The sequence below is a fragment of the Oculina patagonica genome, chromosome 9 (genome assembly GCF_052425735.1).
Source record: "Oculina patagonica isolate OP01 chromosome 9, crgOcupat, whole genome shotgun sequence".
Taxonomy (NCBI): domain Eukaryota; kingdom Metazoa; phylum Cnidaria; class Anthozoa; order Scleractinia; family Oculinidae; genus Oculina; species Oculina patagonica.
The window spans coordinates 23,962,487-23,988,982 of record NC_135766.1 but is presented as its reverse complement, the minus strand read 5'-3'; the positions used below and the strand labels follow the sequence as shown (position 1 = coordinate 23,988,982).

Sequence of the window (26,496 nt, the reverse complement as noted above, 5' to 3'; positions counted from 1 at the left end):
CAAAATCACGCAAGCTTTCGAATGCGTGACCAAAAGTATTACCACCGTATTTGTTCTTTAAATCAATTTAGTCGCAACACTAGCAATACCAAGGCATAAATCATAATAAATATGTTCACCTTTGCTTGATTATGATATCCTGTCCCATGCAATACGTTTTTTCCTGTCATTTCTTCAATGGCTTCCCGTTCAGTTCGCATGCCGCTTGTCGAATCCGTCTGCGACTGGTGAATTCGAAGCAACCACCGATACGAGTTTAACCAAATATGTATCGTCATGATTAACAAGCCCTTTTTGTGTTACTTGATTAAGCCATATTTCAGGTTATAGCCGGCAAAGCGTTTTCGATAAGCCACTTTGCAGTGCCTGTTGGCACCGTTATTATTCCAAGTGAAGTATAAATTTGCATACTTTCGAGACAAGCGTGACAGTTTTTTATACTTAGGGGGTGGGGTGAGGAAGGGTCCTAAATTTTTAGATGAATCAAATGTTTGAAAACGTTTGGGGATGAATTGTCACAAACTAATACCGTATTTTACATGGGGATGTAAAAGAATTTCACAACGTCAAACCTGACCCCACGGGAAAATGGATACCAGTTTTCTGGAATATGACATTTGATATTTCTCTTCCTACATCTCTATCTCCTTTAGAAGTCTTCCCTTTACTGTGATAAGCAATCTCGTGAGGAACTTTGCATGTACTGGAACTTTTTCGCCATCCAATTCCAAGCTCGGATCGATGAAAGGGACAGATAGTAAAAGCGCTAACATCCTGTTGCTTGTTAAAGATACCTGGTGTTAATGGCGAACAGGAACAAGAAACTTCCATGAGACACCAAGTGCAGCGAGAACATGTGGAGCTTCCAACAGTTCACCAGACAACTGAAGGAAAAAGCACTTTACGGGGACTGTGTTGTGCCGGTTGCTCCACAAATGGTTCGTGAGAAAAAAGAAATCATTCAAACATCTATAATCGAGTTTAGTAAATTACATTGGTCTCGTCTCCTAAAAGTAAACAACGTGAATTCTCACACACACAAGGTCAATTATTTTACTTTGTTGTTTTGGAGAATAATGAAGTACATAACTGAATTATATGGTTTTTATAGAAGGAGCAACCAGGAATTAGTAGATTATAGACTACCACCAAACCGGAAACGAGAAGCAAACGACTTTAAGAAAGTCTAACTTTAATAGATTACAACACTCTTTCCTGACAGCGGCTTTTTGTCAATACTTTTACGGTTTTTCTCTCTTTGATTTTGAGCGTAAGCAGAACTTATAAGTAAAGTAAATCACGAAGCAAATACGAGTTTGTGACAATTCATCCCCAAACGTTTTCAAACCATTGATTCATCTAAAAATTTAAGACCCTTCCTCACCCCACCCCCTAAGTATAAAAAACTGTCACGCTTGTCTCAAAAGTATGCAAATTTATACTTCACTTGGAATAATAACGGGGCCAACAGGCACTGCAAAGTGGCTTATCGAAAACGCTTTGCCGGCTATAACCTGAAATATGGCTTAATCAAGTAACACAAAAAGGGCTTGTTAATCATGACGATACATATTTGGTTAAACTCGTATCGGTGGTTGCTTCGAATTCACCAGTCGCAGACGGATTCGACAAGCGGCATGCGAACTGAACGGGAAGCCATTGAAGAAATGACAGGAAAAAACGTATTGCATGGGACAGGATATCATAATCAAGCAAAGGTGAACATATTTATTATGATTTATGCCTTGGTATTGCTAGTGTTGCGACTAAATTGATTTAAAGAACAAATACGGTGGTAATACTTTTGGTCACGCATTCGAAAGCTTGCGTGATTTTGTGTCGTTTTTGTACGATTTTGAATAATTTTTTGACAAGTGCTTAATCATTTACCCAAACAAAACTTTAAATATTTTGAAAGTATCATCCTTCTACAGTTGTAATATATTTATCTCAAGGAATTCTGAGATAAGGCACATAGTGAAAATGACGATTCTTTTGACCGACCGACTTTCATTTCGCGTGAGAATAGTCTGGTTTTGTTTACCGTAAAATAATTAGATTAAACCAAAACTCTTGAAACTATGCTTATTTGGACAAGGAAGAGTCATGCAATAGACCGGTTGTATTTATTTTTTTCTGCGTGTGATGGTTTTGACATACGAATCGATTGAAAATGGTCAATTTTCAACCCAATTTGTACCCTCTCAATCGAGTCTAGACGAGTCTAGATGTCAAATCAAAAAATTTCGTTTTTCTCACAAAAATAAAAATATTTGAAGAAAAAAACAACATAACGTTTTTAGTTTTAATAAGGGCTACCTTCATGCAAAGGATAAGCGAACAATTTTTCATAGCATTACCGGACGTTGTCGGATTCTTCTACAAATCTCCTCTTAACTAATCAAAATTACTATATTTGGATTAAATTCACAACGCGCGCTAGCTCGCGCTTGATGGCGTAATCTTGTTTTTGGACAAGCTTGGTTGAATAAAGTTAAATTTGGTTAAGTTCCCCTGTTTCATCTTCTTGAAGTAGTCTGGAGAACTTCGCTTCGATACACTTAATGTATTTCTTTAGTTTCTGTAAGAAATTTGCGGCGTTTAGGTCGAAATTCAAGCAACTTACCGCAAACATGAACCAAAAATTATGTTGCGTGTGTCACGCGTACAAATTCTTCGTGTTTCCAAATATGGTACTTAGCAAAATGAATATTCAAACGCTGTGCGCGCGCGTAACACGTTTCAACCCTTATGGGTTTCTGCTAAAAATTAATACAGAACTAAAATACCGTAGAATTCCGGTTATAAGCCCTGGGCTTATACAACTTCGTAAGGGGTTTTCGGTGGGCTTATAAGCAGAGGGGCTTATATCCGGGAGGGCTTGTAAGCGGAATGAAAAAAACGTTTCGAAACGAGCCACGGGAGTGTTGATGGAAATACGTTTTTTAGTTAAAAACGCATAATAAAGCAACATTTAGCCCTATTTAGTACTGTCGTCCGGTAGAGGGGGGCTTATATCTGGGGGGGCTTATAATCGGATGTATTTTTTTGTTTCCAGGATGATGGGCCTATAACCGGGGGGGCTTATAAGTGGGGAGGCTAATAACCGGAATTTTACGGTATAGAGGAATTACTTTTCAGAGCACAAATTTTCTTGCACTTAAACTTTTTACATAACAGTCATTTAGCCAAAAACAAAATTAAAGGAAAAGTTACCTAAATATACTGAGCTTTCTTTAGCTTTGCTTTCCTTAGCTATATCTAGCTAGTGGCTTCCACTCTAAAAGCATTCAACAAAGGCCTGCATGCTATGACGTTACATTAGTGAAGTTAGACTTTCAATAAAGTCCTTCGTCTTGTTCACTCGATCTCGCAACTTCGTCACTCGCACAACCGCTTCACGGCCTAAAAGGCTTGCTTCGCTCGCTTGTTTACTGTGAAAACTCGTGAGGTCGATCTGTGGCAAGTCTATAGTGAAGTCAGAGAAAATATTAAGTTACAGTCTGCCTACAAGTTGGTCTTTTGATATTAAAAAGTGGTGACCACAGCTAAACTAGTCTTACAAAAAAAATTACAATATTAATACACTTAGGTCACAGCTGCTAGGTAAACAGTCAAATAACTTCAATGGTGTAATTATAATAATCTTTTATTCTCATCAGGCATTTCCACCAAATACAAACCTCATGGATACTTTTGAGCTATATTTTCATGTAAGTGGATCATGCATTTTTAATCTGTCGTCCTCATACCAGGGTTTGCACGCGCCTTGAAAGTCCTTGAAAGTCCTTGAATCTCAAAATAAAAATTCAAAAGCCTTGAAAGTCCTTGAAATTGGTTTTCGGTCCTTCAAAGTCCTTGATTTTTTTATTGAATGTCAAAAGGCTTCAAGGCAATGAGAAGACCGCCAAAATAAGCGATTTTTTTAGTTCTTCACCAAGCACATCAACGGCACAACAGACTGAAAATCGTTGATTTGGGGTAAATTCTGTGAAAAAAAGTCCTTGAAATTTCCAAGAAAAGTCCTTGAATTTTTGGCCTGAAAAAGTGTATGAATCCTGTCATACCCAAGTAACACTTTTTCTAATATTATGCAAGAAAAGTCAGAGGCCCAAGCAAACAGCCCTTCCTTCATTGTCATACAATTTTTTGCACCCTTGGTCTTTTTCATGCTGCTAAAAATCCTGATGTGCAGCTTTTAATCCCCATCTACTCCAGTTTAAGGATTTACTGTTATCATGAATGATCAATGTATGTAAAGTATGGTACTACTACATTTTCCAGTTTACGGTTTTCCAAATACCGGTAATTTTTATCAACCTTCCTTTTCAGACTTGCTCAACAGAAACCAACTGTGATTCTGGAAGTGTAATGGCTGCAACTTTGGAAAATGGAGGTATTTGCCCATTGACTGGTCAAAAGGTAAATTCTCAGAAACTAGTGAGTAATTGTAACCTCACTACTAAAGAGACCTTACACGTCCCACTGTGCACACAATTAGAACTAGTGATGATGTTAACTTCACCAAGATTCTGACAACTGAAATGACTTTCAAACATTCATCCTTTTGAATCAGAATCAGATTAACTTCATCTGGCTTTTTTCTTTTAGGTTTTTAGTTCACGGACTGTTCAGCACACATTGTCCCTGATGCACTCGTGTGGAATGTACGATTACTCTGGACAGTTTGCTTTTCACGTAAGAATGGCACATTAACTGTTTCAAATCTCTTAGACTATAATAATTATTGTTGTATATTTTCACTGCTTTGTAGAAAGAGGATGGGGTGGTGGTTGTGAACTTCCCACTTTCTGTTCCTGCCTATAAGTGCTTTCTTTATTTTTGAAAATCATGCAAAGTTGCAAAATGTTTCCTTTTTCTCCCAGTTGCCAACATCTTGGTAATCCCACTTCCTGTCCTCTTCTCTCCCACCTCTGAAGAGTTTCTCCCCCTCTGCTCCCAAATTATCCACAAGAAAAAAGTAAAAGCGTAATATTGTTAAGAACGATATTGTTTGTTCAATTTAAATTGTTTGTTCAAGCTGCATTGTTTTATTCGATCCTAGTCACTAGTTTTAGGTACCAGTACCTGCTGTAAGATTTTAGTAATCACTGTTTGCAGATCACATATTAAAGACAGGTCCCTTAATTCTAGGTGGGATTGCCAGCCAAATCAGGTGTTAGTGGTGCAATCATGATAGTTGTGCCAAAAGTGTGTGGTATGATGGTATGGTCACCACCACTGGATAACCTTGGCAACAGTGTTAGAGGAATGCAGTTTTGTAAGGTATTTGCACAGTCAGTGGGATATACTCTTATTAGCTACAGACTCAAAGTAAGGTCCCCCCCCCCCCCAAAAAAAAGTAGTGGTCGACAAAATTTTATGGTTGTTAGCAGTCATGCCAAAAGTAGCAAACCTCCGAAATGCAACTTGGCTTGTTATCAGAAACAATAAAAACAATAAATACAGGCTTTATTCCTCAACATGGTACTACAGTCAACTCTCTATAAAACAGACACCATCAGGAAAAACAGTAATGGGACTTAAACCAGGATGTCTGTCTTAAAAGTTTTTTTATGAAATATGAATTCTTAAAGTAACACCCTCCTGAAAGTTCTGATTCCCCCCTCCCCTATCATATGCACCCAGATAGTAGCAAAAGGAAAAGGCTGCTGACTCGGAAAGTAACTGAGAGTTGTTACTTTTGGAACTTAAGGTAAGGTACTTAAGAACATTATACATTACGTGACACCACAGGAACGCTGATGACAATGATGGTAATGATCAAATGGGTTTGTTTTTGAGCTTCCTGAAAGAATTCTAAAGTTGACAACAATTTCCCTTTAACAGGAACTTGTCAACTACTTTGATTTTCACAACTATGATTTGAAGGGTGCTTCATCTGGAAGGAAATTGGACCCTCGCAGGAGAAAAGCTGAGGTTCAGGTATGTAATGTTGTATGCAAAACTTAATACACTCGGTTACCAGGGTAACCCTCCAGGACAGCATTTTTTGGAATGAATATCAAAAGTCAAAATATGAATAATTTCAGTTTTTAAAACAGTCTACTGACATATATCACATCATTAATTTATATCATTAATTTTTTTTATCAGGGAGAAAAAGTTGTTTATCTACTATATGCTGCAAGCTATGGAGATGTTACAGCCTTAAGAAGGTAAAATTTATTGTTATTAACCTAATTCCATTCCAGATGGTGCCTTAGGAGGGGGGGGTGTCTTAATCAATTAAAAAAATGTCACTCACACACCCTAACAGACTAAACGGGGATTCCACAAAACCTTACCGGGGACTGGATTTTGTTTGTAACAGCGAGTGTTGGCAAGGCGAGAGTTGACTGTATTAGTTAAAATAAAATTACCAAAAAACCTTTATTTAAATACATGATAATTAGTTATGTATATGCAAATTCTGTCATTAATCTTAAAAAAAATATTATCATTCATGGAGTCAGTGACAAATTTTATATACTTCTCATGGTTTTAGATATTATCTGTCTGGTACTGATATGACTCTAACGGATTACGATGGGCGGACAGCGTTACACATATCAGCAGCACAAGGTATAAATTATTTTTAAATCATTAGCTGACGTATTGACAAATCACACTAAAATCAATAGGACCCTGCTATCTTAAACTCCTACAAAAAAAAACGTTGTGTGAGCCAGTAGTCGTGGGATTCAAAATAACAGTGGGTGTTGATTTCTTAACAAGAATTTCCTTTGAAGTACGGTAATTTTTTTTTCTGGCTTTATACCATAAAGGTACTGGCTGCCAAGTTATCTTGATCATCTCTATTACATCTTTCACCCCCCCCGCCCCCCCCCCCCCCTCAAATCTAAATTGGCCTTAGAAAACAATGCCTTTTAAATAAATTCCTTGGATCAAAAGTGCCTGCAAAGTCATGCTCTAGAAAAAACCTTGCTACCTTGTACAATCTGCCTGTGAAGGGTGGAGTGGGGTGGGGAACATGGGATCTCTATTTCCTACTAAAGTTCTGTTCCTTTTATTCCTGGTTTCCACCCTTTCCTTAGTGGTTCCCGCTTCCTTATGCTATTTCTATTGCAAAAAATTTACAAAATGTTGTGACAATTTTTTCTCAATTTCTTCCAGCTCCCCACACTTTGGGAATCTTGCTTTTTTACCTTCTCTTCTCCCCTTCCCGTACGCCTCCCACCCACTGATCTCTGCCCCATGTCCCCCTCCACTGTCTAATTGGTTCTCCCTCCACATGTACTTATTAATAACTGTTCCCAATCTTTTTGCATCACTAGGCTGTCATGAAGTTGTCAAATTCCTTCTTGAACACTGTGGCGTTCCAGCTGATCCAAAAGACAGGTGATACAAAACTGGAATTTTCTCATAATTTGACTGTCCTACTTCCCCAACAGAAGGGAATTTGTTGATTTTTTAGGTTTTGCCTATCCTATGATCTAAATGACAAAACCATAGCTTCAATGTAACCAAAATGTGTCTCCCACGTGTAATAATTTAATTCAAGTTACAAGCAAATTAGATTTACTTTGAAAACTGTTGAGTCTAACAGTATTTCAAAAACCCATATCACAATCTGTTTCAATCTTCATCACTTTTGGCGATCTGTACCTTCTTTTGTATTTGCTGTGTTATTCAACTGTATATTTCACCAAAATTGATGGTTTTTTCCCATGCCTAAATTTGGCTAAACTCCATGACACAGTCCTTTTAACGACATAAAACTTTCATGTATTGCAAGCTTCTCAAAGTACCAGGAGCAAGAGGACAATTAACTATCTCAACAGAGGTTAAAGTGTTGATGCCATGCTATTTTTATTTTTTTGATACAGGTGGGGATTCTCGCCACTTAATGAAGCAGTGCGATTTAATCACCAAGACTGTGTGGAGTTGATAAAACACCATCTTCATTTACAAGGAAAGCTGAACTCTTGATTAAATGTGTCCCCTGACAGAGGCTTTTCTTGGGTGATTTTGGCTTTGGTCTCAATCAAGTCTCCATACTCCACTACACAAAAGAAAAACCTTCTAGGACCCAGGATTATGGATTATAGATTTGAACTGCAATTTGAATTAATCAGTGGCTGTGCAAGTGAGCACCACTGAGGGAAATATTATTAAAGAAATAACCATGAAGAGTTAGGTAGAAACACTTTGATATGTGAAGATTCTATGCGGTAAATGTGAATTGTTAGTTTTACGGCAAGTGTAAATAGTCCTGTACTGACCAGGAGATGTCTTTCCCTGTAAGTCAGGCTACAACCTTATGTTGTTACCCATGAAGGCAATATTATTTATTACTGGAATTATTTATTGAACAAAATAATATTAGAGTGATTTCAAAACCCGTGAAACATATTTACCAGTTTGTTGTATAGTCACTAAACAAAAAAACAATGGAATAGTCTCAATAGTATCTAAGTGTAATAACTATTCACGGGTAACTGAAATCACTCTAATAGAAAAGCCTAAGCCATGTATTATGCTGCCCTAAAACACAAGGAGAAAAATTTAAAAAACACAGTCTGTAAGGAAGTATTTTCTCCATTTTTCAAGTGTTCTCAAAATTAAAAAATAATGAGTGTTTCAGGACATTAATGCTGACACTGCTTTGGCTTCTTTGTACAGTATGCTGTATACAATGAAAAGTGAAAGTCATGTTTTGTTACTGTTAAGACATAGCTATTCAGCCAATTGGAGCACATGTATAATCCAATTGGTATTATCGTAAAAAAAAAATAAAAAAGAATGTAAGAGTGACTTTGTGTCGTGTGGAAAAGAGCAAAAACATTTTCAGTGGATTGAAATGACTAATAATATAAATTTTCTTGAAATATTTTAATATAGTCAGATAACTGTTTCTTGCTAATACCGATTTGTTAATTAGTCTTCTTTTAGTTTTGATCAGCAGCAAAAAAAACACCAGACATCAGTAATGGGTAATAATTATTTTTCAAAGCAATCAATTTTATAATAGAATAGAACTTTAGAATATTGCAAAGTGAAACACACATTCATTTTGTAAAATAAAACATGCATCATTTTTAGTGTTGTATAATATTGGTTATTATTATTCAACAAATGCGCGCGCTGCCCATATATGGTCAAAATGTTAACGTTATCTGTCATCCGTACATAACAGATATCCTGCGATATACGTAGGTTGAGAAGATTCGTTCAAAATCTTGTAAAGCGGTGCAAAATTACAGTTTTGCTTTCTGCAAAATGTGTTTCGTTGACAATTTGTTGAATAATAAAACAATTATCCTGCTCAATCTTGCGGAATATTGTCTGATTTTAGCCCACTCGGCCTACGGCCTCGTCGGCTAAGTATCAGGCGATATTCCGCGCGATTTCGCAGGATAATTGTTAATTATGTGTACATTGTATTGAAAAATAAAAATCTAGTATCACAGGTGTGTAAGGCAAGCAGAGGGGTTGAGTGGCAGCTCTTGCAAAGTCTCACATGAACGGCTCATTATTACCCTTCCAGAGAACAATAAAACAAACAAAAGGAACAATACCTCTAGCCCTCAAAACAATAGCAACTGCTACACTAGAGGACCAGTCGAGTTACAAGCTTAGGGCCTGTTTATATGGAGTAGGTTGTCCCTGCTGGGGTCCCTCTCCCCCCTTCTTCCGGCGTTTATTGGAAGGTCCCGCGCTGCGCCCCTCCCTGGAGGTATTTTGAATCTTCGCGGCCTTTTCTTCGGCGCTGGAACATCGGCACTTGGACAATTCACGACTTCGTGTTGTGGGCATTTGCGCATGCTCCGTATGTGTCAACTTGTCCCTGGTAGGCGAGGCTAAAATAACCAAACTGTTGATATGGAGTTGGCTCATCCGGGTCACCCTATCTCACGGTGACCCTCCACCCAGGGTCACCCCCCCCCGAGCCAACTTGCTATTATAAAGAAACGTATGAAAAGCTCTCTCGCCCGGGGTGGCTCGGTATGGGGGTAACCCTCCTCCAGGGACAACTCTCCTCCATATAAACAGGCCCTTACAAGAGCTGCTGCACTACTGCACGTGTAAGTATCATAGGCACACGAGGTTGGCAGAGGACAGTTCAGCTGCATTCCTTTGCACACAATGCAGACCTGTGATGCCAGATTATAATAATTACATTGACTTTCCCAAAGGAGAATCGATAATCTTTGAAAGAATTTATTTTTTTTAGAAAGCACAGTATTTTTTTTTATAAGTAGCCATGTTGGTTGACAGCCAGCAACTATCCCATCTGCACCATTTGACTTTTTTGCTGTGTCATGATCTACACTTTGATCAGTCCCAACTTTCTCAAAGAGCAAGAAACAAAATATATGAAGAGGACTTATGATCAGCTGAATTCCTTATCTGTCACAGTGTATTTTTTAGGTGTTAACATTCCTTCTAGTGTTGCATCTGCTTCACATAATGTTATATGTCTATCTTGTCCCAGAAAATGTCCAGCAGCTTCAAGTGAGGTCAGCTTTATTCTCACCAGATCATTCACTTTGTAATCTCTGTAAGCAAACAAAAAAGTTTCCAAGTGATCAATGTTTTTTTGATTTTGTGTCGCATTGCATTGTTAATGTAAAAAATGTAAATTCTGTAAACTTATACAAATAATAAAAGTTCAATTGAGGCCTTACACTACTGTAAAATGATACTAAAATCATTTGAAATCCAAGCTTTCGCCAATCTACGGCATCATGAGGGATAAGAAAAAATATTCCGCGTGAGGCTTATATACTGATGTTAAGTAAAAACGTGTGAAAAGCGAAAGAATGTAGGTGGTTAATGCATGAGCTAAATAATAAGATACAAATATGAATAAAAGTGAATGATATGACCTAATGAGCAAGTGTCAAAGTACAAAGAGTCTCTAGATATGTTAAAAATATTTATTAAAATAAAAGGTTCGCGAATTAGCTGCATTCCTCCCGGGAGTTGAGGGCAGGTTTGTAGTTTCGTATGTAAAACGCTTCGAACAATCGTAGATTTGCGGGGTCGTTTTCTAGTACAATGGTCTTGATTTCGATGCCTTTGTGCACGTGGACTTTGTTTTGGCACTTTGAAATGTGTTTTTTCACGGAGGTGTTCTCTCGGTGGCCGCGCGGAACATCTTCAGTTGCGGTGTATTCTGCAGTTCAGCCATGTTGTGTAAGTGTGCCGTTTTAACTATTAAGCTTATGTATGTGACTAAATCAAATTTTAAGCTGTCAAGCTAAAAAGTTCTTAAAAATTAGGTTTTTTCTCGCGGGTTTTTACTGAAGTGGAAATGCACTTAGGACCCTAAGCTTGTTAGTACGCTCATACCTTACTTGGTCCCTCTTTCGTGTACAAACCGCGTGGAATTTCCATCCAAAGTCCACATACAAATCTGTATTGAACTCGTGTTGCACTATGTGGGCAATTTTTCCAACAAGCGTTTTTCCTTGTGGTCTCCCCAACTTCGCAAAATGAGAATTCCGAAACATTTCCTCGAAACTTTCCTCCTCTGAGCTTCCTGGAGCATTAAAACACGTTCTCGTTGCTGAAGACGTGGGCAGTATGGGTCTGTTGTGGTACAAATATGAAAAAACTTGTGATCTCCTCAAGAAGCCTCGATAAACCGCCATGTTGGATTTGAAAAAGGCGCGGCAGCAAAGTACATCTCCGGGAAGACATTGAACGTAGTCTTACATGACGTACAAAGGAACCCAGGGTACTATTAAAATGCTGGCTGTCAAACAAAAACAGCCCAGGTGCCAGCTGTATAGTCGTATGTATATCACATTTGACAACCTCTTGACAAACCAAATAAAGTCATCCTCGACCTCGGCCTCGGAGACCCCTATTTAATTTAATTTAATTTAATTAAATGTTTGTTTCGTTTCACCCAGTCTAGTTTAGTTTAAATATAGTTTGAGTTTCGAATTAAGTTTGGGATGGCCCGGGCGGGGGGAAGGGGGGGTATCGACTGCTATAATGGCCGTATACGGGGAGGCTCGCCCGAAACGAGGTACCTTTTTCAGGCTTCCCCCCCCCCCCCAAACGAGGTATATAAAAGGGTAGGGATTTCACAAGTTTAGGTACCCCTACGAACTAGGATGAAAGAAATTCTGTCATTTTAAGATGTTTAAAAATGCCTTTAAGCTCCTTTAAATTTAATATTTCGTAACATACGCAACTTATGGCTGCGCATATCGTCTTAATTTTTTTTACCCAGCGCTAGATAAAAATGTCCATGTGTAGGTACAGGTATATGAAAGGGGTACCTTTTTACGAAAGTGGTGCCTTTTCTGTAGAAGTGGTAATGGTAACGGCATATATGGCCTGTATAAATATGGGGATACGATATAAAGCCGTTTTGTTGTTGTTGTACAAAATTATATTTAAGAGGATGAAAGTCGAGAAATTTAATTACAGTCATCTCGATATCTCCAATAAAAATTCAGAAAAATATTGCTTGAAAAAAGTTTTTTGAAAGTGTTTTTTTGCCTGCGAACACAAACGGACTTCCGGTTTTTGTTCCGCGCAGAAAAAAAAGGGGAAAAACCGGATAAAAAAGAAAAAATTTTTAAAAAAAGAAACCCAATCGAGAGAAGGGCAAGCGAATTTTTGTTTATATTGGACTCTGCTAGCACTTTGTCATTGGACGCCATTCATTAGTAACTTTCATTATATCAGCTCGCGCTCTAATCACATTCGATATTCAGGATACTTTCAACTGAAAGGCTTTATTGTGTCACACAACACCACTCATGTGTGGAAAATTAGAAATGTTCTTTTCTTATGCAAACTTTCCTGTTATTTGTGAGAACTGAGAAGCAACATGGCCGCCACGATAAAAAGGCGTTAGAGAATTAATTTTCATCAATAGAGTGCCTTGGATTTAACACAGACGTGTTGCTAGCTACAGATGTCCAATGTCATCTTGTGGGTATGTTTTTAAAATGAATTCGCTATGAATTAATAATATTGTATATGTCTGTCGCTTCCTAAGATGCAGTAATTTATTTTACTGATCAGGTGTAGAGATTTGGCCCAAAATGTTTAGTTATAGTACTGTTAGTTTCAAATTCTTTCGATCGGGTTTTTGTTTCGCACGAGAAGCACTTATAAACACTTATTTGTTCGATTTCTAAATGTATAACTGTTACCCAACATCTCAGCTGTGATCGTATCGCAGCGCACGGAAAAATTGACAACATCCATTCATTTACATGTGAATAATGGAACTGAAACCAGAGGGTATCTGGGCCTGTGAAAACCTTATTCATATCAGTCGCTAAAAAATTGTAAACATGCTTGGATTATACTTCGATCATCTTCTGATATATTGACCTTATGTGATGTGGTTCTTTAAACGTTTCATAGGCCTTTAATATTCGATTTGAAGATGCGAAAGTGGTGTTTAGCATAATAATGATTAATAGAAGAATTTGTTAATTTTTGAAGCGAAATCTGCGAAATTGTGCGGGTTTTTTTATTGTGATCGAGAAAACAAAATGTCTCTTCTTTCTGGGTACTCAATATGAAGTGTATTGTGCGTCTTGTGCGAGTATAGAAGCGACATTGAAGCGAAACTTTTCATTGCTTTCACTGCTTACTTTAACATCCAATGAAGCCGTAATAAGGGCAAAACGTAAAGCTGCAGGGCGCCAGGCTGCCAGGGTAACCCAAACAGCCCAGAAACACTTTGCTGAAATCGATCGAGTAGCGCGTGAACGCTGTCAGGCCTTATCTTGTTACCCCCAGAAACTCAAACCTCATTGTTGTATTTGTTAGCCGAGATTACGCTATATACATGTATGTGGTCTACTGATTTTGTAACCTGTAGACAGATTTTACTGGCGGATAGCTATAGCATCGTCATAGGAAATTTGAAACAGTCTTACTTTTTAGGCGCGAAGTATATACGATTTTGTGGGTTATTATTTAAATGAAAGCCAATATACCACAATGTTGACCTACAAAACAACATTACACGTATATTATGCATTGAAAAATGAAAGGGCACCCTCGGGGAATTTAGACGACAACCCTATGCAAAACAAAAACTCTCTGGAGTTTTGCTCTGAGCTGCCTTTGTCATAATATAAGACTCACAAATGTCAATAAGAATATTATGTTCGTGCATGTTTACTATATTTGCACGAACAAAAAATCCAAAACAACTTTCAAAGATTTGGCATAGTCAGGTATGACAAGTAGCTTATCCTTTGTCTAGAGGAGTCACTGATGACGCCGCTTAAAATAATAGAAATAAAGGCAAAAAACAATACATATCAAAATACAATCGAATCGCAAAACAAAGGTTAAAAAAATGTTTTCCACATTTGTGTTCGGTAGCTGAAGAACTGAAGAGCCGGTAATAAGCTTCGACTAAATTCCTTTTGTTCTTATTTATGCTAAAAAAGTATTTCTGACTCCTTGTGCTGAAAGGTTTTCTTCTTCTTTTTCAGGTTCCAATGATATTGCTGTCAAACTGCGCGAACTTATGGGAGTTTTATCAAGCTTTGTGCACTATCGTAAAAGGATCTTCGTTTTCATTGTGGGTGTAAATGTTCTGTTCTGTTGCCTATGGATCTACGTTTCTATTCAGAAGAAGACTCTCATTAAAACTGGCCTCGACTATGATCAACTTATAGGCGAATTGCTGGTACCTCGTCGTGAAAGTGACGTCAGACACGGACAAGGTAAATTCTATAATTCCCCGGTTGGGGTAAAAGATCAACGTCAAGGCGAATTATTGGCACTCACAGAAGTCAACGGAAGTGACGTGAAAAAATGGCAGGATAAATTCTACAAATCCCTAGACAATGTGAAAGAAAGAATAGCACCTAGTATGAAGCATGCCTTGGAGCTTTATGAGTACAACCAAAGCCAGCTGAATGAGGCAAATCAATTTGAATTCCCTAGCGATGATTCCAGAGAAAGTATCAATATATCCAGCAAAAACGGATTTCTGCAGTTTCTGGAGATAGCTTCATGTAAGCCCATCTCACCTGACGTGGTTCTATACAACAGAGTGTACAAGACAGGCAGTGAATCAGCAGGGGCGATATTCCGGTTTGTAGGATCTTTGATGGACTATGAATACTCCAGGCGTAAGTATAGAGAAGATTTGCGTATACTTCATAGTTGAATACATGAAGTACTGTATATGCAGACGATTATCCTCGAGAATCACATTAGAGTACGAGCAGTCCCTATTTTTTCGAAGAGTCCGTCGAGCTTGAAGCGAAAAAAAAAATGAACGCTCGGGGGGAGGAGAGAAGTAAAAAAAAGTAGGGACTGCTCGTAATCTAGTGTTGAACTTATGCACTGGGCGACTAGCTACACCGCTTGTCGAACAAGAGGCACCAGGACTCTAAGAACTTCTTCAGCAAACTTGAGTGACTTTTAATGTACTTCTCTGCAACAACTGCACAACTCTCTAAACTAGTGAGCCAGCAGCCCTTCTAATATAGCTAAAATGTAGACATGTTTGGGTTCAAAACTCGGCGACCTTGGAAAACCAGAGATATCTCCGAGACCTATACTTAAGAAAGCAAATATAAACAGACCTACACGAAAAACAAATCAAGACGAACAAAAACTAGACCAAAACAGGAACTTTTACGGAGGTCCCAAATCAAGATCAGTAGATAATTCCAAGTTCTTCTACCGTGGGAACGGAACCTTCAAATATAAACACTAGACAAGATAACCAACACAACCTAAACTTAGAAACTCCTAGTGTGAGCTAAACCTTGAATAACCTTGGACTATAAACTTGAATAACAAAATAACCAAAGCTTCGATGAACTAACCCCAAACATGTCCACTGACGAAGATTACAGCTCAGCGATAAGGGCTCTTAATAAACTAAGATAAACAACTTACAACATCGGTGTGGGCAATCAGGCCCTTACATCAAATGTCTTGCACAGAAACAACAAAATAACAAATAACTGACAAAGTATCAAAATAACTAAATTCTAAAAGACAATTTTTGCTTCACAACACTAGAATCACATTAGCCTGTTCCAGGCGTTCGGCGAGCCTTCTTCCCCCTCGTTTTTTCCTCGCTCGCCTGCGTTTTTCGATTTCCCCCAACTACCGAGACTGAAAGCCTGGAATAGGCTAGACTTGGCGAGCAGGAGAACGAGTCGGCGGGGACCCAACAAGAAAGTCGTTCTCGTTCTTGCGGCCTAGCGTGTAATCGAAGGCGAGCGTGGTCGTAGGCTAGATCAGGTCTGTTGGACGTACTGTCACCACCGCTATGTGTTCAGACCATCTCTAGAGTTACACTGCATCAACACGGTCAGAAGCAGACTCAGACATCTCGCGAGCGCGCGCGGGAAAAATAAGGCGCGTGGAAACGCGCGAAGCGTAAAGCGTGGGAACAACAAAGCGTGCAGAGAGAGAGGCGTGTTTACTTGCGCTTTCCTAACTTGGATTTTTTTTCTCTGTTTTTATTGTAGAAACTACAGAAGACTTCTATGACCGAGGAATATCCGAGCCTTACCCAATGATTATCGAAAGGAAAGTCAAATATACTAAACAGCCGTTACTTTTTAATGCACATTTTTACTTCAGAAACAACTTGAAAATTCATCGAACTCACACATACGTCAATCAAATTCGCGAGCCCGTTGCTAGGTACATATCTCATTACGCTTACATGAGGACACAGAACAGACCAGTAAAACGAGTGAATGAAATGATACGAAGTGGAGAGTTTAATGAAACGATCGAGGAATGCTTTGAGAAGCAAGGACAGGGATGTAAACATAATGTAATGACAAGATTTTTCTGCGGGACGGAGGAGTTTTGCAGAAACGATCCTCAGAAAGCACTCGCAAGAGCGAAGGAAAATATTTTAAGTCATTACGCTGTTGTTGGATTGCTGGAGTATTTTCACCTCACTTTACAGATTACACAGCGGCGGCTTCCGTACTTTTTGCCTGTTGTTCCTATTGATCCTGAAGACTTGAGACTTAACGAAACAAAAAAGAAAAACTCAACTTCTGTCAGCGAAGAAATGATTGAAAAGATAAAGCGAGCGAATTGGGCAGATGTTGAACTGTACGAGTTTGTGAAACAAATATTTTGGAAACAGGCCCAAGCTTGTGGGTTATCCGTAGATCAACGGTTGATGAAGTGAAAATCTTGACGCAGAGGTTTAAGTTATGAACACTTTGTGTTGGAGTAATTAACCTTAAGTTCTTTTTTTCAAAAAGAGCAATTTTAAATTGTAAGAAAGCTCAAATTAATAGTTTTAAAGGTGGAAAAACACCAAAAAAGAATGGACCGAAATTAAATAACAATGGCTACTACTGCGGATGCCAGACTCCTAACGAAAGTTCGTGTGTAAGGCCAGCAGAAGTAGAATACCTTATTGTTACTTATTTTCGCTGGACCTTATTTTCGAGATTTTGGGGACTTCAAAAAATCGCAAAATTAATCGGTATAATTAATCAACGTTACTGTCAGTTGACTACATAACTTTCTTGGTACAGTCGTCAAACTAGCTCTGATTTTACAGTGTAAAACTGATTTTAGTTTCGTTTTGTTATATGGTTTTGTTCAGTGTCATTGGAAACTATTGATGTGGAAAATTGAAATCAGTTGTGCCAATTTTCAAACGAACTGTTTGTTAATGCTAGACCAGTGTTTTGACAATTTTCGCGAAATATATTTCCTTTTAACGGATTTTTTTTGGATAAATCGCGAAATTTAAGTCCCGTTTCGCGAAATTACGTTCCTGCGAAAATAAGTAAAAATAAGGTACATAACATTTTAACGAAATAGAATATTTTTTAACTCTGCAACATGAACAATTGCAGAGTGTATATTTCGAAGCCAAATGGAGCTTATTAGTAAATAATAAAGATGGTAAATTTTTTAAGCTCGGTAATAAATAATGAAGATGAAGTATTCAACATGACTCGAGCATATGGGACAAAGAAAAATTCTGTGTCCCCGGGAATCGAACCTATGGCCTCCCAGATACCGGTTGGGCGCTCTAACCAACTGAGCTACGAGAGACTAGTTGTGAGCTGGGCCATTTTACTAGGTTGATAAGTGACACGCGTCCTGCATACTGCTAGGATCAGCAATGTCGAATTCATTATTTACTACAAACTTGATGAATTCGACATTGCTGATCCTAGCAGTATGCAGGACGCGTGTCACTTATCAACCTAGTAAAATGGTCCAGCTCACAACGAGTCTCTCGTAGCTCAGTTGGTTAGAGCACCCAACCGGTATCTGGGAGGCCATGGGTTCGATTCCCGTCGGGGACTCAGAATTTTTTTTTGTTCCATGCTCGAGTCATGTTGAACATTTCATCTTTATGGAGCTTATTGTCCCTCAATAGGACAATAAGCGTCCTTCAATACTTTTATGTTAGGCCACACATTTTGGAAGACATCTGTTTGACGCTTTAAAACGTCAAAGTTTCTCTGTCGGCCGAACGAGTATTTTGCTAGTCAAGACTAAGTCAACCGTTTATGATATTTAGTATTCAACCTCGTTCAGTAATTGTTTATTGTCAGTTTAACAATTTTGTTGGGATGAAAGCAGAAAACATAGAGCGTAAATTTTGGAAACTGAGATATATCAGATGGGGATATCATCTGATATTTCCCAGATCGCGCAAGAAAGAAATGGAATATAATGGTTATATTATGATTATATCAACTATTGGCTCAACAATTTATTTAATAAAAGTTGAAAACCCATTGTTCAGTTTTAAAATTGTTTTGCGTGAAGCCAACATATATTTGTTTATAAAATATACAAAGAAAAAAAGTAATACTTTTATCACTATGCCCCGTTGCACTCGTAACAAACAGAACAGTCAAAAACAAGGATTTAATCTGTAAAACTAACTTCATTCAGGTTTAACCCCATTACATTTACACAAGGGTAAAAACCTGACCTGACTCCTGTCTTTAACCTAGTGTATTAAAAGCAAGAGGAACTAGTTTCTACCTAAAAAAAGTTTCCTTCATTTTTTTGGTTGATTTTTTATTCATGTCCCTCTTCGTCTTCTTCCTGAATGTCGTCCAAGGCGTTTAACTCCACCACCCCACCCTCCCAAGAATGACACATAATTTGCTTCCGGAAATTTTTACTTGGCAGGTGGGCTCCCTGTTGTCGCTGTGGCTTCTTGAAAAATCTACACAGGCTGGGTAACGTGCTTGTTTCTTCTGGTAAAAGCTGCGAGAAGAAAAATATAAAGTCGTTATTTACAGTATTAGGGAGCCGCGATCTTCGATTGAGTGTTGTAAAACCAAAACCAAAGTAATCACTCTGACCAATCACAAAGGACACAGATAATCTAGTGAACCAATCAAACTCGAAGCAAATATATGTAGCCGGCTCCAAACGCGGGAATGAGTCACGGTTGGTTTTAGTTTTACTTTTAGTTAATTCGTTGAGAAAGTGGCGCGAGTTTTTTAAACTATTAAGCGTAGAAATGTAAAACCGAAGCAAACGCAAATACGCACGCAATTGAAAGTTGCCCTGTTCAAACTGACCCACTACTAGTTGCTTAAGTAAAAGACCTCTAAACGGTTTACAGATTTCTACAGAAATTTTGACGGAAATCTTGGAAACGTTTCCGCGGATGTTATGATTTATAAAGTCGCGTATGAATGCAAACAGTGGAAAAAGCTCTATTGGCGTTCGTATGGGTCACAAAAATGTTTGGGTTTATGTTTTGGACGGGATACTGCATCTTAATATTTTTAGGTGCATACAAAAACATGCCTGTCCTATGAGCGTGCCCTAACGACGAGAATTACAAAAAGAGGGAGCTTGCATCGGAAAAGTTGCATCTAATTATGTAAGTCCATGGTAGGAAGGTAGGGCTTATTATGCAAGACTACTCTCCTGACGAATGCTCATTACACTTTGGGGTTTGATTTTCCTAGTTACATTCTTAACGGATAAAACGTTAACCTGACAGCCTTTATTTTATATTAATTTATTTCTTACCTCGCTTGTATCTTTTCCAGCTTTCTTCTTTTTTTGCTTTTTTCTTTTGACTTTTGTTGCATTATTTGCCGCCGTTTTTGATTTATCTGCCTTTCCTTTTGGGTTAATTAGTGGGGTGTTGACCCCCGGGGGAGGAGGTCGAGGAGGAGGAGGAGGTGGTCGACCGGGGCCTTTCCCCGCTCCTTTTCCGGTCCCTCTTCCTGCTCCTCTTCCGCCCCCTTTTCCTCCACCCCTTCCAGTCCCTCTCTGACCAGCCGCCCCAGGTCCCCTTGAAGACGGGCGACCTGGTTGCCAAGCGCTGCTGCCTTGTGCTCCCATAACCGATGACATGGAGGATGACAGTTTGTTGAAAGATTCCACCATGGATTTTTTCAGACTAAGCGCTTTTCGCTCGGCGGCTTTCTTTCGCCTGGTGACGAGAAAAATAAATGCAGCGGATAAAGCATTGGTCTCAAATTTTTATAACGGACATCCAGGATTAGCGTAATTATTCAATTTAGCACCCTCCTTGCGATGTGTGCCCCTTCAATTAAACAAACCCTTCTGAAGGCATTGTAATGAGTGCCATTATTTCAACTAGCACTCCTAATCTATAAGACACTTCCTATTTTGAAAAGTGCACTTAACAATATGCTGCCATCTTCAGTTGAGGGCGATTTACTTCGTTAGTTTAGGGTTAATTTAAATTCATAAGAGCGGGTTTAACTTAGCTTGTAATTTGGGCACTTTAGAGATGCCAGGGTAAAACAGAAAAGCCCCCTGTCCCAAATATTAAAACTCCCTTCCTTGGGCTGCTAACATAGCAAGGCCCTTGGTAGCCTCAATTTTGTGAGTCCGAGGGGTATAAAAACCCCACTCCCAAAACGGCTGGAAATGAGCCAAGACTCCTTTTCCCAGTTGTTCACAGCGTGGATAGCACTATTCACGGATAAATCGCTATCCAGTCAAGTCAAGTCAATTCAACTTTATTTAAGAAGGGTGGCACAATCAGCACTTAGCTGGTATCAACAGAGGCCCTGCGTAAATTATGACTACATGGATAGCGAAGTAGGTTTCGTAAGACAGTTATCCACTGGATAGTGATTTATTCGGTGGATTGCGTTATCCATCCTTTTAACAACCGGGACCTGGGCATTAAATGGAATTTAAATGGTGTTAGAGAATGGGGTGAGTGTTTTAATATTATTAACGTTGTCCTCGTTTTATCTCGCAATTAGTCCGCACGGAACACTAAAAGCTTTGATAGCCACCTAAAATGTCTGCGCAATTTACATTTTCTAGGTTTTACAAGAGGTATAAGAGAAAGTGATTTTTTTTCAGCAAGCTTAGTTGTGATGAGAAATTACAACTCAGTGCAACTCAAAACATGTAAATTGCACGTGAGGCTGTAGGCTGTTTAATGGGCTGTGAATTTTGTAAAAACAGCAAAAGCATCATTAAGTCCTACAAAACTAATTTTAAAGGTTAGTTTTCATTGTTGAGTGCACACGGATGTTAATTTTAACTCTGAAATAAAAACTCTCCCCGCAGACGTACAGGCGGCCCATACATTTTATTGCATTTAAGCTTATTTTATGCGTGTAAAGTCCGCAAGCACGTTTAGCTTACGAGTCTGGAGAAAATAGAAATCCATCCTTACACGGCGCGCATATTTTCAATGGACAATTTTCAACAACTTGAATGAAAATTTGCACTAACCTTGCTAATCTCATCCGCAGGAACCAACACATTACCTCGCTGATTTTTCACATTGTAGCGTTTAACGAATATTTCTCATCTCCTCATCGCCAGGATTACTGGTCGCGCGTGAATTATGACGTCACAAACAACCCTTCTGATTGCATTTACATAATCTGCACTTGGCTGCGCGTATGCGTCGTAATAATTTGCACGAGCCGTTTTCAGTGAAACGATAAAAATGTTCATTTACGCGATGTGGTGACTGCCTCACGCCTAAGCGCCCTTTTTCAAAGCGAGAACTTTCTGAACATTCGGGCTCTACGTGGGAATTTTCAGAGACGCAAGGGCACACGATACTTTGTGCCTAGCGCCCGGCCGAAAATGTCACTATTAGCTGAAACTGACGAGTGCAGGGCCCCGCATATGCCAACAATTTATATAGCGCGCGCAATTAAGAACTTCTGCCAAGCGATTTACACAACTTTCCAGCAAAATCAGGGTCAACAAAGGTAGTATGATGCTGATACTAACTAACCAAGTTAGGTCAGGGTGAACGGGAAATAACACGCTCAGTCATTTCGCACGCGTGCTCGGTCCGTAAGCCATGACTTCGAGCCAAATATTTCCCGTCCCGTCCTCCCACTCGGTCAATAAGTACATAAGGCCTGGCAAAACGAGAAAACATGTTTCCAGAAATACCCCTAGCGCGCGCTTGTTTCCCTAATGTTTCCCAGTTTTGCCACACGGAAAACATTGTTTCCAGCGTCAATTTTGGTTTTCAAGAAGCAAAATTTGCTTCTGCTCCACCGCAGAAACATTCCTTTTTTCCGTGCGGCATTAAACCATGACAAATCGAGGAAAAAATTACGGAAACATGTTTCCTCGTTTAGCTGGGCCCTAAACACAATCAAAATCTTTTAATCCTTGACGACAATCAAAAGACCTCAGTAATTTGAAAATGCAATATCAAGTACTTTATTGCCAGATCTATTTACCTATTTTTACTTTTCACCCTGCACAATTTAATCTTCATTAAATATATAGAAAGCAAATATTGCAAGGAAACTTTTTGAAGAGGCTTTCCAAGCTTCCGATTATCCCACCACATTTATGTTCAAAATAATAACTTATTTTCTCCTTTCCCTGTCAAAAAACGCAAAACATCCAATTGACGCGGCAGGAAATTACACAAATCAAGGTCTTTTGCAGTGAAATTCTTATCTGTCCTTATTGCAAAGCTATTTCCAAGAAGTTGATAAAAAATCAACTGCATCAAAATAAAACAGAAACATAAAAAACGTTTGAGCACTGCTCCGCTAAAGTAAAGTTTAACCAATTCGAGTAAGTTTTTTGAAATCGATTTTGTGATAAAATTGCATGCTAATAAAGGACGATGTAAAAGAATAAATGGAAAGGAGCCAGATGACATCGCAAGATTCTCAAGAATCTATCTCACTTTAGAAATTAGAATCCTGAAGTCGAAAGTCAACAGTGACTCGATCTGGGCAAAAATAATTTGTTTAGTTTATAATAGCTACTATCTTTACGATTACATATGCGATCCACACAAATTATCTATTGTTTCTATGTTAACTTTGTATTCATATGTAATTTTGAAAAGTCGTTATTTGTTAGCGTGCATTTTTATCACGAAATCTTTACCATTTCAGTGAGAAGTTCCGAAATCCCAAAACAGAAAAAAAAAACAACGGTAATCTGAAAGATTTATGTCTTAAGTATAGCTTCAAGAACGATTCCCCTACCCACCCCTCCCAGACACCTTCTCTCATACTCTTCCCAAGAACTCTCCCTCTTAATATCTATTCTCTATTTTCCAATTGCCCATAATACACTTTGTTTGCCCCCCAAATTTTGCATAAACTATTGTTTTCAAATTCTCTTGGGAGGACTGCATATTTCCAAAACAATAGTTTATGCAAAATTTGGGGGGCAAACAAAGTGCATTATGGGCAATTGGAAAATAGAGAATAGCCTCTCTCTAGACTACATTATTCATATCAAAGACCTTGAAAACAAGCCCAGCAACAACCTGAAATTGATGAAAGCAACTTCCAACAAAGACAAATAAGAACTCACGCATAATCAACCATTCCTACCCCATTCCCAGTAACAAAAGCGGGACTGAAATATTCCCCACATACTCCTCCCCTACAGTAAACCCACAAACTAACCGCTGCGAAAGTAAGCAAAAAAGCAGCATTTGTAAAGGTAGTTTTTAAATAATCACTAGTTATAAATCTATTTCAGTCTAAAGCGTTAACAAATGACCCAAAGGCACCAATATAATTTGTAATAATATCTAGTATGCTACTTTCGCACGCCTAATTTAAACTTTGTCTTAAAGCTTGGGTTGATTACCGAAGGTTCGTGGTTCCTCGGAAAGCCTTCGGCTGTCTTCGTGTTGAAGGACGCTACGACGTGAAAATTATCTGACTTTATTTGTGCTGGGCGAAAGATGACGCTTATGAAAAAAATTGTAGAGGTGAGATCATCATTGAATTTTGTTGCTGGAAGGAAGTAAACTTAATTATGGTTGCCCCAAAGATGCTCGAAATTACCCAAAAAGTTTGATCGAAAGTTCCTTTAAAATATTCAAAACGTTGCTTTTAAATAAGAAAATTCTCCAAACCTATGCTATTTTCCCTTTGAAGGTAAGATTTTTAAGCATTTCACGCAATTTAACTGCAACAAAAATATTAAAAAAAAAATATTAAGGCCGAAATTTGTTGAATTACACAGATTTTTTTCACTATAAAAAACAATTCTCAAGATAACAATGACGTAATATTTACTAACGAGTTTTCAATGTTGAATGAAAGTTGAAGCATCCTTTGAACTTTCTTGGAAATCTTCGACAAATTTCGTTAATCTTCGGAAAAATTCAAAAAGTACTCGGAAAAGTTCGTATGGTCTTCGAACAACACTCGGACAATCTTCAGTCTAGAAATTGCAATAGTTGATCGAAGTTGCTCGAAAGGAAAAAAGTTCCACGAGAGATGAAAAGTTGCCCAAAAGTTGCCGAACATCTTTGAGACAACCCTAAACCGAATCATTCTCTCATTAGGGACGGACCATTATTTTCTTAGAGGGGGGGGGGGGGGGGGGGGATGAACAATTTTCCTCTGCAAACTTTTTTTTAGTTTATGCACCTCAGCAAACATTTTTTTTCCAAATTCTTACTTTTTTTTGTTATACATATCGTTTTGCAAACAATTTATTTTGTCTTTCCAGGCCCTGCAAACAATTTTTTTCAATATTTTTCATCCCCCCCATCCGAAAAAATAATGGTCCGTCTCTTACTATAACTTTAATATGTGCTTTTCCGGCATCAAACTATTTTTTCAGTCTTGAAGTTTGAAATCTTTCCCACCGCTATCTAGAATACAACATTGAAGCTACGCTTCAACTGCGCAACACCCGATAAATCAATCCCACTTTGGAAAGCTCTGGATTCCTTGACAAAAGGGAACAATTTCCCTCCACTTTGCAATGTTATTATTACACGTATGTCACACAATAAATAGTCTAAATTTAGCTATGATCTTATTCTTTTTTCAACTACAAGAAAGATTTCTAAATCACCAAGCCCGACGACAGCAACGATGACGTCACAACTGCTCATGTCAATCGTGCGCATGCTCTTGTCAATGCGTCCGCATTGTCTACGTCGTTGTGTAACAAGAACAGTCTTTTTTCTCAGTGCAGAAATTCCGCAAAAAATGCGAAAAATTAAATTAACAGTTTCTGTTGTGTTACACTGACAAGATGTTATGATCTCTTCGTTTCTTTTTTTTTTTTTTGAGCCACGGAAATTTGCGCTTCTCAGAGATTTGTAATTTCATTAAAAAATATAATTAAGCAATTTTTCGCGTTGGGCAAAATTTTCTTCAAAATGAAGGAAATGATAGCTTAGTAAGGAAGATAAAGATCAAAGATGAAATAATTAACCAGACAGAAACAAGGATGGCTTCTATTGGCGAAGATTGATACGGATTACGAACGGCGAAAAATTCAATTTTAACTTTTCAGCATGCGCCATAAAGAAGAGACATGAGGTCGAGGTACGTTTCGATCCAGTCTCCTCGCGACACCGTTGCTGATGTCGGGCCACAAGGGGGACACGAAAACTTTACTTTTTCAAACTGCTTCAATCATTTTCTGAATGCAATTGAGAGCTAACCATCTGTTACAAAAATAAAATGGGCATTCTTGTTCGATGCAGTTTTCTTAGAAAGGTACGCCGCTACAACTGAATGACCAAAAGTTAGCTGTGGAGAGCATTACGAATTACCAAATGTGAAGTGATTACATTATTCTGCAGGGACAAAAATTGCCACAAAATTATTGAGAGAGTCAATAGTTTGAAGACTCCCCGACAAAATCCGACATATTTATCGTAAGCTACGATATTTTCTCAAATAAAGGCTGCCTCGATTTTGAATAGTAAACAAGATAATTTTGTTGGATTCCACTAATCAGATGCATCTGAGGCACTCTTTATTCAAGAAAATAATCACGCTCCGGGACAGAGGGTTTTGTTGGGATTTTATCATCAGTAGAACGCGAGACGAAAAAATCTCGCGCGAAAAACACGCAAGTCACGCCGCGCGCGATGCTCACGCGACTGTACTCGCGCTCTTCTATGATCCCCCAAAAACCTCCTGTGCGAACTGGAGCAATTTTAATTTTGTTACAAACTAAGTAAGAGGGAATTTAAAAGATATCTGGGCATGATTTCCAGTCTCTATTCCAGTAGGTCCCTGTGAAGAGCCAGTCCATCTGTCCTGTGTAGGGATTGATGTCTTCTTTGAACCATCT

General features: G+C 38.5%; 5 protein-coding genes across 9 annotated transcripts in view; 2 read left to right on the top strand and 3 right to left on the bottom strand.

The window, feature by feature from the left end:
- The window catches only part of LOC144666884 (glutaminase kidney isoform, mitochondrial-like), a 43,843-nt gene extending 35,488 nt beyond the window's left edge, over positions 1-8,355 (top strand). For all 3 annotated transcript variants that reach the window (XM_078528312.1, XM_078528311.1, XM_078528313.1), the window contains 9 exons: positions 3,663-3,713; positions 4,333-4,422; positions 4,612-4,698; positions 5,155-5,286; positions 5,851-5,946; positions 6,118-6,179; positions 6,509-6,585; positions 7,299-7,362; positions 7,851-8,355. In XM_078528312.1, the coding sequence (XP_078384438.1) occupies positions 3,663-3,713; positions 4,333-4,422; positions 4,612-4,698; positions 5,155-5,286; positions 5,851-5,946; positions 6,118-6,179; positions 6,509-6,585; positions 7,299-7,362; positions 7,851-7,953 (762 nt within the window). In that variant the 3' untranslated portion in view covers positions 7,954-8,355. The remainder of the gene's footprint in view (positions 1-3,662; positions 3,714-4,332; positions 4,423-4,611; positions 4,699-5,154; positions 5,287-5,850; positions 5,947-6,117; positions 6,180-6,508; positions 6,586-7,298; positions 7,363-7,850) is intronic.
- Positions 8,356-10,357: 2,002 nt separating this feature from the next.
- Positions 10,358-11,627, bottom strand: LOC144666912 (small ribosomal subunit protein bS1m-like). Its single transcript, XM_078528354.1, has 2 exons — positions 11,320-11,627; positions 10,358-10,523 (listed from the first exon to the last, which is right to left on the bottom strand). Exons 1-2 carry the CDS (start codon positions 11,619-11,621, stop codon positions 10,358-10,360), a joined length of 468 nt encoding a protein of 155 aa, XP_078384480.1. The 5' UTR covers positions 11,622-11,627.
- LOC144666893 (uronyl 2-sulfotransferase-like) lies at positions 11,142-18,714 on the top strand. Of its 3 annotated transcripts, none has more exons than XM_078528327.1 (3): positions 11,142-11,163; positions 14,451-15,095; positions 16,455-18,714. In XM_078528327.1, exons 1-3 carry the CDS (start codon positions 11,157-11,159, stop codon positions 17,135-17,137), a joined length of 1,335 nt encoding a protein of 444 aa, XP_078384453.1. In that variant the 5' UTR covers positions 11,142-11,156; the 3' UTR covers positions 17,138-18,714. The 3 variants fall into 3 exon arrangements, with proteins under 3 accessions (XP_078384453.1, XP_078384454.1, XP_078384455.1); XM_078528328.1 differs by lacking the exon at positions 11,142-11,163 and adding an exon at positions 12,716-12,925; XM_078528329.1 differs by lacking the exon at positions 11,142-11,163 and adding an exon at positions 13,491-13,794.
- Positions 18,715-18,716: 2 nt separating this feature from the next.
- LOC144666911 (uncharacterized) lies at positions 18,717-21,833 on the bottom strand. The gene is made up of 3 exons (XM_078528352.1): positions 21,676-21,833; positions 19,978-20,386; positions 18,717-19,197 (listed from the first exon to the last, which is right to left on the bottom strand). Exons 1-3 carry the CDS (start codon positions 21,705-21,707, stop codon positions 19,006-19,008), a joined length of 633 nt encoding a protein of 210 aa, XP_078384478.1. The 5' UTR covers positions 21,708-21,833; the 3' UTR covers positions 18,717-19,005.
- A 775-nt stretch (positions 21,834-22,608) lies between these two features.
- Positions 22,609-26,496, bottom strand: part of LOC144666878 (oxysterol-binding protein-related protein 1-like) — a 63,578-nt gene continuing 59,690 nt past the window's right edge. The window contains exon 31 of the mRNA XM_078528300.1: positions 22,609-26,494. Coding sequence (XP_078384426.1) covers positions 26,392-26,494 — 103 coding nt within the window. The 3' untranslated portion in view covers positions 22,609-26,391. The remainder of the gene's footprint in view (positions 26,495-26,496) is intronic.